Source organism: Volvox carteri, assembly GCF_000143455.1.
Source record: "Volvox carteri f. nagariensis unplaced genomic scaffold VOLCAscaffold_47, whole genome shotgun sequence".
NCBI classification, from domain to species: Eukaryota; Viridiplantae; Chlorophyta; class Chlorophyceae; order Chlamydomonadales; family Volvocaceae; genus Volvox; species Volvox carteri.
The window spans coordinates 892,081-903,910 of NW_003307590.1; the positions used below are offsets into that span (position 1 = coordinate 892,081).

The 11,830-nt window shown below is 55.4% G+C and overlaps 2 protein-coding genes across 2 annotated transcripts in view; one reads left to right on the forward strand and one right to left on the reverse strand.

Moving 5' to 3' along the window:
- VOLCADRAFT_95878 (uncharacterized protein) overlaps positions 1-3,665 on the reverse strand; it is a gene marked incomplete at both ends in the record, with an annotated part of 25,412 nt that extends 21,747 nt beyond the window's left edge. Inside the window, 7 exons of the mRNA XM_002954972.1 lie at positions 74-194; positions 593-828; positions 1,412-1,476; positions 1,855-1,942; positions 2,272-2,360; positions 2,627-2,699; positions 3,582-3,665. Of these exons, the coding sequence (XP_002955018.1) occupies positions 74-194; positions 593-828; positions 1,412-1,476; positions 1,855-1,942; positions 2,272-2,360; positions 2,627-2,699; positions 3,582-3,665 (756 nt within the window). The remainder of the gene's footprint in view (positions 1-73; positions 195-592; positions 829-1,411; positions 1,477-1,854; positions 1,943-2,271; positions 2,361-2,626; positions 2,700-3,581) is intronic.
- A 1,772-nt stretch (positions 3,666-5,437) lies between these two features.
- VOLCADRAFT_106613 (uncharacterized protein) lies at positions 5,438-10,444 on the forward strand. Its single transcript, XM_002954911.1, has 9 exons — positions 5,438-5,631; positions 6,040-6,176; positions 6,672-6,724; positions 7,030-7,074; positions 7,299-7,501; positions 7,960-8,100; positions 8,716-8,907; positions 9,454-9,762; positions 10,130-10,444. The coding sequence occupies exons 1-8, from the start codon at positions 5,506-5,508 to the stop codon at positions 9,754-9,756; spliced, it is 1,200 nt and encodes a 399-aa protein (XP_002954957.1). The 5' UTR covers positions 5,438-5,505; the 3' UTR covers positions 9,757-9,762; positions 10,130-10,444.
- The last annotated feature ends 1,386 nt before the right edge of the window (positions 10,445-11,830 follow it).

Sequence of the window (11,830 nt, forward strand, 5' to 3'; positions counted from 1 at the left end):
CCGCCGCCTCGGCTTTCGCGGCTGCGGCCACCGCCGCCGCCAACTCCGCCGCCGCAGCCTCCGTCTGCCGTACCTGCACCTCCAGGCGTGCCGCCGCCACAGCCTCCCCACGCGCGATCGCCGCCTTGCGCCATGCCTGTGCCTTACCCAGCGCCGCGATCAGCTCCGGAACCACACCCGCGCCCACCAGCACGCTGCGCGGCCCGCCATACGACGCCAGCGCCCATACCGCTGCGGCGGCGGCTTCCAAAATCCCCGCCAACACCTCCGGTTTTCCGGGCGGCAAATGCTGCTCCCACCTGCTCTCCCGGGCGTAAAAGTGGTAAGGTTTAACAACTTTAAAGTATAACAATAAAATTATAACTGTTTTTTCAATAATACAAAATCAATCAGCGTGTGTGGGGAAAGCGCGCGCATGTGTATGTGTGTGTATGTATGTGTCTACACATGTCTGGTGCTCCCTCCATCTCCATGGGTACGAATTCCCCCCTCCTCATTCGGGGGGTTTGGTACGGCATGCATCCCCTTCCGCATACCTCCCCAAACAGACGCAATCCCCCGATTTCCCCCTCCCATCCCCACCCCGCCTCACCGCATCGCCGCCAGCAGTCCCTGCTCCAACAGATCCAACGGTAGTCGATTGCCGTACCAACGGTCAGTGGCCAGCTCCCGCAGCCCCGCCAGACCCTCCGAAACCAGCTTGGCCGCGGCGGCAGTTGGCGCCAACGGTGACGGCGCCACTCGCAATTTGGCCAGCAGGCGGGCGCATGTGGCTGCCAGCAGGGGCGGCCCGGGCCGGGGATGGGAGGCCCACCAAGCAGCCAGCTCCTGGAGAGGGCACACAGGGGGGAATTTAGGGTGGTTAGAAAAGTTTAAGTAGTTAGGGAAGTTAGGGAAGTTAGTACGGCGTGGAAGAGTAAAAGGAAACGCAAAGAACACTCTCCTCCCCCTTCCCTTCCCCCTAATTAAGCAGCAATTTGTTCCTTTTAACGTCCGCAAAAACTATTTTAAACTATTGTAAAGTAAATTTTAGTATTGTACATGTTTAAATTCTTGTTTACCAGCCCTCTCCCCTTCATTTAAACAGCAAGAACTCGTCATGAGCCTTGTGATAAGGTGCCGGTTCCTCCCCCCCTCTCCCTATCTCCCCCCCTATCTTCCCCCCTACCTTCCCCCCTATCTTCCCCCTATCTCCCCCCCTCTCCCTATCTCCCCCCCTATCTTCCCCCCTACCTTCCCCCCTATCTTCCCCCCTATCTCCCCCCCTCTCCCTATCTCCCCCCCTATCTTCCCCCCTACCTTCCCCCCTACCTTCCCCCCTATCTTCCCCCCTATCTCCCCCCCTCTCCCTATCTTCCCCCCTATCTTCCCCCCTATCTTCCCCCCTATCTCCCCCCCTTCCTTTCCCCACCTGTTGAGAGGTAATGGGCTGTCGGGCCACCTCACCCAGCATGACTGTGTACACATCCGCACCACCTGTGTCAGGGAACCGCGGGGTTATGAGCCCCGGTGGGCAGGGGAAGGGAAGGGGAGTGGGAAAGGGGGGGAGAAAGGGTCGGAGGGTGTGGGAGGAAAAGGTGGGAAAGGGTGCGATGAGGGTGAGAATGAAATGCTCTGTGGGAAAAGGCTCTCTGTGTATAATGTTAATGTTACAGAGTGGGAGGCTTCTGGGCCGCTTTATCACATTGTCAATTCTACGATTTATCACCTTATAGCACCTGTGTATATGTGCGTATGTGTGTATTATGTTTCCCGTCCCATTCCCCATCCTCCCCCTCCCCCTCCCCCTCCTTCAGCTGCGGGATGTGTCTCCCAGGTGCTGCCCCTCCCGCCAAAAGCCCCCAAACCCCGCACCTCGCAATTCTGATTCTTCCAGGCAATGGACGGGACATGCGTCATCCGCGGGATGAGTCAGCAAGTCGGCAGCCTTGCTCTGCCACTCCTGGACGGGGGAAAATTACGGAGGGGAGGTAAGGAAAGTGTGGGGGTGCGTAGAGAGATGTTGGAGATGGTGGTGTGGCGTTGGTAGTGACGGTAGTGGTGGTGGGGTGGTGGTGGCGATGATTGGGCCGTTTGGGGTGGGGTGAGGTGGATGCGGTGGGTGGGGGGGGGTTGAGGGGCACGGCACAATGTGCTGCCTGACGGTTGTAATAACCCGCACGGGTCCCACGACATTACCACCGTCACCACCACCATCTTTCCCCACCATAATCGTCACCTACGTATTGTACGGCATTAGGCCGGCTTTAGCAGTTTGTGTACGGCACCCACCTGCGTGATCTCGATGTGTCCCCCGCCGTTTGGCCCCAGATGTGGTGTGCGGTCCTCCTTCACAAGCTTCCATCGCTCATTCTCTCCGCCTGTGGCGGCCGGGAGGAGGTAAAGGGCGGAGGGGGCCGGGGGGAAATGAGAATCAAAACACACACACACGCACACACACACATACATCCACGCCTGGGCCAGTCCAGCCAGGTATCCGCCCAACAGTCCCATACCCCACCCTTCTCATCACCCCATAACTCCCCCGTCCTCCCCACATGCACCCGTCCCCCCTTCCACCCGTTCCCTCCACACACACACATACACACACATATACACACACATATACACACACGCACGCACTCACCCAGTATGGTATCGCACACCAGGTCATGGAGCTCCTTGAAATCGCATCCAGGGGGAACGTGCAGCTCACAAACCTGGAAACATCATCATGGCGGGAAGGAAGGGACAGACCCACGGGTCGCTTAGGCGGGCTATGGGCTTGGAAACGATGGCTGTCGCCAAGGAGGTGCTTTCCGTACCATCTGGAAGCACCTCCACTTTGGCATGTGGCTATCGCAAAGGGGGCGCTGATGGGAGAAGGCACGTCACAAGATTGTGCTTGTCGTATTGAAATAGAAGCATGATGATGATGTTACAGAAGACCGCCAAAATGATGCGAGTGAGGTCGTACACGCATGGCCCAGCAGGTGGGGGGGAGTGGGGGGTATTGGGTCGGCAGGGGACAAAACCCAGATCAACAGAATGCGTGCAAGTACGATCCGAGGGTTAGGTGCGTCAGTTGTGAGGTTGCGTGGCTGTAGAGCTTGGGGAGCGGGTCGGGAAAGTGGGGAGGAGGGGAGGGGGGTAATGCGGGGATGGGGGAGTGTTCGGGCGGGGGATAACCCCACACGCGGCGTGTGTTAAGTATGACAAGAGGCATCTCTCGGGCTTTGAGCCAACGGCTCGGTGGAAAATTGGGACGAGGAGGGTCGTCACACGTTGCGCAACGTTGCGTGCATGTGTGTATGTACGTATGCATGTCTGGTCTGGATCTGGGGGTGCTTCCCATAGGGGCCTGATGAGGATGTCGGTCAGATCGCGGAGCAGCGCAGGTTTCTGGACGGCATGCGCTGTGTGATTGACCACAAGGGGAAAACCCGCAAACGTGGTGTAACCCTCACACCATAACGTGTCGAAGATGTTGCAAAAAGTTGTTTATTGCCTGCTGAAAAGCAGCGATAATTGACTAGAGAGCCATGCGCCCGCCCAAGTTGGAGGGCTTGGCGGAATACGTATATTTGGTCGAACCCACAGACCTTTTGAGGCTCATAATCCTCTTTGACGAACAGCTTTAGCCGCACGCGATGCCCACCCCCAGGCGCCACAGCTTGCAAGTCCATCTCCGACGAGCTCAAGGTGTCGATTACTTCTGCCTCATAAGCTCAACATACTGTCAAATATGTGTTTGTATATGGACATGATTATTGCTCCATTTAACCGGCGATCAGCTCCAACGAGCCGCGCCCTGTTCCTGCTCTATGTCACCAAGCTATTCGCCATACTCCAATACAATACTGAACTGTCATTTAATAGATCTCAAGATACATACATAAGTCAATCACTGTTAACTGCAATTCAGTTACGTCGGAGGGGACTTGGAGGCCGTAATGCCCAAAACTGGGCATATCCACCAGAAGTAATCAATTAAGCTGCGTGCTTAAACTACGCTAGAAACTCTAGGTTGATTGCAACGCCTACAAGAACCGTGGTACGGAGGTTACCGTTCCGGGAACCGCTGCCCTTGAACCCTTTTTTTGCTTAAAGGATTAAACTTCTCGATAACGGTTAACCTGCATTATTCACACATGCACAGCATACACTAATCACTCATGTACGGAAGAGCTCGCAGGCTTTAGGCGCTTTCCGCGCAACGGCATTCGCACATGGACCTGTGGCCTGCACGGCTGTTTTGAGCATCGGGTTTCGCATTTGGTAACCTGTTAAGCTTGAGAACCCTTACGCTAGCTTGTTGTCCTGGCAGCAACATTGGTCAACGCAAAGTGCCTTGCTGTGAAATCATTTGCCGTGCAGCGGAAACCGCATGCCGTAAGTCGCACTTAAGACAAATGAAATCCTTTTTCGCATGTCATCATAAAATCTTTCTCCTTGCCAAAATCCTAGGGAAACTAGTACCACCATTCCCAGTGTGCGGCCATGCGGCATAGTGTGTTGATCGGTCCCCGTGCCACTCGGCCCAAGTTGTTGACCCACTCCATCTCCCCAGACCCTCCATACCGATACAGACCCAGCGCTAAAGTTGCACTTTTCATGTATGGTCGCTTCGAGGATGATCACTATTTAAGTCATGCCTCGGTTTGGGTGGTGTTCGGAAGGCACACAATTATGCAAACTCATCTCTCCCCAAATAGGTGCAATTTCTTATAGGTGCTCCAGTTCACCGGTGGGACGCGGTGAACTGGAGCACAGTTTCCTTAGGGTTTTCCATCTCGTCGAGCTCCTGTAACGAAATCAGTTATCTAGTCCTTTAAAGTTGCTGAACTAATAATTCGTGTGGAAGTTGCATGTTGTACTTTAGCCGTGCCAAGGGGTCCTGTATGGTAAAGAGCGTCCAACCAGATGAGCCTGTGCCCCCCCTCCACGACAGCGGCACGTGCAAGGACTGGGTCAGCAATCGCCGATCTGCCGCATTCCCCCCATTAAAACCGGGACTTCCAGTGTTCTCGTTTCTATACTCTTCCACATCTGGCAGCTGTCCACCACCCGCAGCCCCACAGCAGTTCACAGCCCGTCAACATTGCAACCTGCCAACTAGCTATTCGCTTCGTTCGCACATACACATCTTCCTCTCATTCCTTCATTTCACGCTTCTCTGCAATCGATCCATAAAGGATCATGGCGCCTGCATCGCCAATCTCGTTACTACCCTCCACCAAAATTATTGTTACAAACATGCAACAAGCAACTATTGCAATCTATAGCAGGTATTTCACATTCTGTCATCATCGTCTTGATTATTGTCTTGTCAGGAACTATGATTCCAAAAGCTTCCAAAAAACTCACTTGCCGTACAACGACTTTCCATCCGGTCACATGGGCGCTTTTGGCCCTTTCGCCTTGTGACGTCGAACAGTTGGAATCATTTGACAACGTTGACGGAGTAATGTTATGGATGATATCCTCTATGACAGTATTATAGGGGATTCCAATTATTTCTGCTAGATGGCACCCTTGCAAATCCTCACCCTCAATACGTGGGGTCTTTGGCTGATATCCAAGAAACGCTACAATAGAATTCTTCACCTGGCGGAGTTCCTCGCAAATGATGCGCAACAAAAGCACAAGCTGGTAAGCAGGGGGTCCATGTTGTTAGTAATGGTCCCCACACACGAGTGCTTTTGGAGCTAACGTCATCGTTTCGTGGCCAGCAGTCTAATTCCTATGCATGGAAATGCCTATGGGCCGCCATTACGTAGCTTTAGGGTGCGTCAGCCCGATCCCCCGACCCTCAGCCAATACAACCCTCTTAGGAGACCCCTTACGATGCTCCCTACTAACGCCTCCATGGTCCCCTTCCAGTCAACCTCAAAAGACGCTATCTAACCCACCTCATGCACACAGCTTCATCCCCCGCATTCTGACGTTGCCTGCTCTCTCTTTTTTGCCGCTAAGCGCGTTTTTTGCGCGTTTTTTGCCGCAAAGCGCGCACTGTCACCCGCTCTCCCCCGACCCCACCCCAACCCCCTGCTACTCTAGGACGTGGTTCTTCTCCAGGAGGTCTGGGTGGACACCGACGTGCGCATCCTTGCCTCAGCCGCCGAGCAGGGGGGTCTGAGCCACTGCATGCACTTCCGGTCCGGTGTTTTCGGAAGCGGACTCCTCACTCTGTCCAGGTGGGAAGTCGTAGGGAGGATGTGGGTTGGGGGAAATGGATGTAGGGACCAGGGGGAAGAGGGGGAGAGCTGGGAGGGAGGCTTCGTGCTACAGCTGGTGCTTGGTAGTTGGTGGGTAGATGGGTGAGGTTAAGGAGTAGGTTGAGACTGGGAGTTGTAGCGGCACGCCTCGTATCGCTCCCCCCTGCCTCGTATCGCTCCCCCCTGCCTCGTATCGCTCCCCCCTGCCTCGTATCGCTCCCCCCTGCCTCGTATCGCTCCCCCCTGCCTCGTATCGCTCCCCCCTGCCTCGTATCGCTCCCCCCTGCCTCGTATCGCTCCCCCCTGCCTCGTATCGCTCCCCCCTGCCTCGTATCGCTCCCCCCTGCCTCGTATCGCTCCCCCCTGCCTCGTATCGCTCCCCCCTGCCTCGTATCGCTCCCCCCTGCCTCGTATCGCTCCCCCCTGCCTCGTATCGCTCCCCCCTGCCTCGTATCGCTCCCCCCCCCTCTTCAGTCAGCTTGACCGTACACTCTCTGGCTCTGTTGCACAAATTCCATTCACCGCAGGTACCCCATAGTGGAAGCCGCATTTCATCAGTACCAGTGTGCGGGTGGGTGGCGGGTGTGAACTTGCGGTTTGTGAACTTGTACCAGGTCTGTCTGTCTAAATGTATGTCTGCGTTTTGGAAGGTTGCGCGGGCCGTTATGCGTTATTCGTATTGGGGGTTAATTGATATCTTTCATTCTTTCGGTCAATGAAAAGCGGGGCCGGCACCGGGCTCCCCCAACCTCCCAGCAGTTTCACTCGTTCGTTGGTTCGTCTTTCCCCAACCTCCACCTCCTTCCCCCCCTCCTCCACCTCCTCGCCGCAGGTGATCCGGCCTCCATCAATTGTGGTGACTATCTCGCTGCGAAAGGTGGGGCTGGGGACGGGACGGGCTGTGAGGCTGGGGCCGATGGTGGAGGGGCGGGGGATGAGTTTGAGTTGTACTGCTGAGGTGCTGCGGGTGCGGGCTCGAGCGGGTGCGGGTATGATAAGAGAGAGCCGGATAGCATCCGCTACCGCAGGAATTCCGTACTTAGGTACGTATGTCGTATATGACAACGTGTTGTCGTACTGTCGTACTTTTGTCGCACACAGGTGTTGGTTGGACCCGGTTGGCGACCCCTTCCGGTCCGCTGGACGTGTTCAATACGCACCTGCACGCTAATTACTCGCACAAGTACGGGAGCAGTACAGGGGCGCAGTACGGCAACCGAGGTGCTGCTAGTCCCGGTGCGCCGAACCACGACTGCATTCCGCCGCCCGCTGTGGACGAGTTTGCAGCGTTCCGAATGGCCCAGGTGCGCATGTGGGGAATTACGTTGCCGTACCTATTGTACGGAACGCACATTTACAAATCAGCCCTATCGGCTATTTGATCTACCGGCAAGAATTATTTAGAGGAGATGTAACAAATTTTATGGCGCCGATTTCGCTGGGTGGGTATGCTCTTTCCTTTCAACAGGGAATCGCGATAACGTGAGTCAGCAGTACAATAGTACAACAGTACAGCAACCCAAGTTGCTACATACACAATGGCGGCATTTCTCTCTCTGTCTCTCTTGTGCCCCTCTTAGTCCCCCTCCGGGCCTTCCTCCGGGCTTCTGACGCCCGTCTCCCCCGAGTATGAGCCACCACCACCGCTGCATGGACATCATTGGCTTTGGCATCAATTTCTTCTGTAAGTCTCATTTTTATTTATTAAAAGTAATTCATTCAAATTTAATTTGACCATGTCCACTCTTGGACCACTGGTCAGGTTCTGGAGCTGGCCCGTTTCGTACGACACGTCACCAGCTCGCTTGCCAGTCCCAGCGGCGGCAGTAGCAGGCCACTGGGGGTGGTTCTTGGAGGCGACTTGAACTGCGAACCTCATACCCTGGAGGCGCATGTGCTGCGGGTGGGTGGGATGGTGGGTGCGGGTGGTTAGTGTGTCGGTTGGTGGTTGTGTCGTAATTGAGGAGTGTGTGAAGTGGGAGGTGGTGCCTGTGTGGGTATTGTGTGTGTGTGTGTACGGGGGGGTGTTGCGGAGGGGGGCGTGTGGGGTGGGGTTGGGGGACCTTGGACGGCTAAGAGGACAGTTACCGGCTATTAACGGTAATTGCGATGGCATGTGTTTTTTTTGACCTCCTTGCTCTGGGGAGAGGTGAGCTCGCATCGGGGTGGTCCTAGCTGCATCGGGTTTTAGTTGTGGCGAGTTGAGGTTTATAAGTCTGGGGTTTTAGGGTTTCAGGGTTTTGGGCCGTAAGGGGTTCGCGAAGGGAACTTGAGCATCGGGCCCCCCGTTGCCCCGGTCACTGACGTACCCCTGGAGTAGGTCCCTTCCTGGGGAATTGCAACAACCAACGGAAACTAACAACAATCAACGACTGCATTCTCATGTCTTTCCCTCGTCAAACCCTAACCACCACCACCATCACCACCACCATCACCACCATCACCACCACCATCACCACCATCACCACACACACCGGCACACCGGCGCACGTCATAAACCTCCCATTTGCCTAAACAGGCTCTCCTGCCCCGCCTTCAAGACGCCTGGCTAGAGACCCATGGGTCGCTAGGGGACCCATCCGAGGCCGATGCTGCGGGCCACACCTGCAATGCGAACTGCAGCAGCTTCAAGCCCCGCAGGCAGCGGCCCTCCCGCATCGACTACGTGTTCACGACTCTTCGAGTGGTAGCCTGTGAGCTAGCGCTCCAGGTGAGACCGAGGTGGTGGTGGTGGTGGGAGGGAGGATGAGAGTAGGGTTTGGGTTCTTTTTTGCTGGGGAGGGGAGTTGGTTAAGTGGTGGGAGTCAAGGCGGTGATTGGTTTGGTTGGGAGTTGTTGGTCGTGGGAGCGGCTAAAACCCCGAAGCCCTGAAAACGGCCCCCGCGGCATTGGCGGCGGTCTGTGGTGGGAGCAGGATCATGCACTGGTCGTTTGGCAGCTGATAACTGATAGCTTTTGGTGGTTCGTTCCTTGAAGGTATTGGTGCCAATCTAGGTGGCATGTGGTAAAGGTAATATGGGGGTGGGTGTGAGTGATAATGTCCGGGCTAATAGTTATACCGCCGTCAGTCGCCCACGTTTTTGAAACTACGACCGTACTCTTTGTTTCCCCTCCTGTCTCACACGTTCTACAAACGCCTCCCCCCTTGTGGTTCGTCTTAACCTCCTCCCCTCCCCCTCCCCCTCCCCCCTTGGCAGCAGCTTCACTCGTGTGTGATTCGTCTTTCCCCCTCCCCCCCTCTTACGCGCCCCTCCAGAAAACACCCGAAGGCCACTCCTTCTCCGACCATATTGCCGTACAAGTCCGTCTGGAGCTGCCGTCAGCTACAGCTGCTGCTGCTGCGGCAGTAGCAGCAGCAGCAGCACCCGCCGAGCCATTGTCTCCGGAGCACCAGCAGCAAGCGGGAGCTGCAGCGCGGCGTGTTGCACTGCTTCGGGCGGCCCTAGGGGTACTGGAGGAGGGCGCGCAGCGAGCCGCACAAGCATCAGCGGGGCACGTGCTCTTTGCGGTCATCATGGCCGTACAGGTACGGCGCTATCGAGGGCGAGATGGTGGTTGATTGCATGTGGGTACTTCGCGAATGTGATGTACATGTACATGTATGATGTATGTTCTGGTAGTAAGGAGGCGGCTGTTGCTGCATTTCGCTGACTCATGGGGGGCAAAACTCCTCATCCAATCCAGTAACCCCTCCCCACCCCCTTCCTAAGGATTTTTTGGAGTTCTGGTGCCTGCTTCAATCGTCAGCGATTCGTCTTGCCCCTTTCTGAAACCCCAACAGGGTTTGTCCTCGCCCCCTCGACCGCCTCCCCTCCGGCCCTTCACGAGCACTCCGTCATCCACTAACCACCCGATTCAACACATTTGACCATTTCGACCCCGAAACCGTTTTATAAGCTACCCGCGTTCATGTCGATGTGCAACGTGCCCAGGCCCTGCTCCTCTGCTTCTTCGAGCCTGCGATGTCGTACATGGGCCGTACAGTCAACCCTGTGATGCGTCAGCTGGTGCCTGCTGCCGTACTGGTGCTGGCGGGGGGCGCGGGGCTGTTTCTCCTGACAGGGTTGGTGGCTGATGCGGGGCAGACGCGGGCGTTACAACAAGCGTTACAACAGCTACAGGTCACGCTGTCCTCGTCATCAGCCTTGTGCGGTAGTGGTGGTGGTGGTGGTGGCGATGTTACATCTGCAGGTGGCCTATCCGCAGAGGGGTCGCGCAAGGGGGCCAAAGGGCAGAAACGGCGGTGATTATTGTTTACGGCGTTTTGTTGTTGCACATGCGCAGGCCTGGTTATAGCAGCTGCGTCTTTGGCGTTTCTTACGCATTTATGGTAATATATGTGATGGGAACTGCGCGTGTGGTTCAACATGATAAACATGATATATGTGTCTTGGGAGGTAACAAACGCTGGGTGGCGAGCCTATAGAAATGCCAAACGCAAATGACGAAAGAAGACTCAGCTGCAGCTGCTGCTGTTCTTATCGTAACGCTTATTTACACATCCACTTCCTGCTGCTTGTGTGAGAGTGGTATCCAGCCCTCGAATGCGAGGACTGCTTCCCTGGTCTATTTGTTGGAGCTAGTAGACATTAGTCAAGCAGGAAATTCGCAATGATACGGCACATTGCTTGCGTGCGACTTTCTCTATGCTATATTTGTGAATTGCTAGCGTTAGTAGGCGCAGATACGCGCGATGCTCATGGTACTTCGCCACCCTGTGATTAGCATGAGCATATCTCCCGTTAACGTCCAGGAGGGAAATTTGGTTCTACGAGTCGGCCTATACACGCAAACATTGCTGAATAACTGCTGTGATGTTCAGTGAGTCGGCGATCGGGCAGAGATCACCGGCATTAGGTCCTGCCCGCATGATAACCCAAACACCCTATGCTAGCGAAGGCCCTAAAACGGTATCAAGGCAAAGAGCAAATCCCGTACCACGGCCCGGACAGCAGACATGCAACCGGAGACGTTCCCCTGCGCCGGATTCCTAGGGGCCACTATAGGCAAGGAAATGGCCAGGAGAAGGGGGGCTTAACACTGTTAGCAACATCGCGCGTTCCCCAACATTTCCCATAACCCAGATGTTGCAGCCATCTTAGAATTAATTATAGACTTACATCTTTATTGCATGGTTATTGGAATTTTGTTTCATGGGTGCCGAGGTCGCGCGTTGCGCAAATCCTCAGCCTGACAAAAATTTAGCCCTGCCGGACACCCGAAGGGCCGACTACGAAAGGCCCTCGCGAAGTGCAAGGCGAAGACCGATCATACAACCGAGGCCATATTGACCACCTCGAGAAGCGGGCCAGGTAAGTATGCTTGTTTTAGGAATGCAGGCGGACCAGCACAAACGCGTAATACCGCAAATGAGTCCTCTGCACGATGGTGGGTCTGACTGGCGAATCGTGTGCGGCACCAGCGACTGACGTTTTCGCCCACCAGAGCCTATCGTCATCAGGGATTGGATAACATAAGACAGCGCTGCGAGAGGCTGCCTGCTATGGCCGCGGAGCGTAAGGCAGAGAGTGCAGTGGCTATGTTGCAGCGCTTTTCATGATGGAGTATAGAATACAGTGTGACGAGTTTTCCTGAGCAAAGTATCAACGTTGTTTTGCAAGTATGTTTTCATA

Bases quoted from the DNA above. Each gene is read 5' to 3' on its own strand.
- VOLCADRAFT_106613 (XM_002954911.1), top strand. From the start codon at position 5,506: ATGGCACCCTTGCAAATCCTCACCCTCAATACGTGGGGTCTTTGGCTG. The intron at 6,725-7,029 runs GTACCCCATAGT...TCCTCGCCGCAG, and splicing joins ACAAATTCCATTCACCGCAG to GTGATCCGGCCTCCATCAAT. The intron at 8,908-9,453 runs GTGAGACCGAGG...GCGCCCCTCCAG, and splicing joins CCTGTGAGCTAGCGCTCCAG to AAAACACCCGAAGGCCACTC.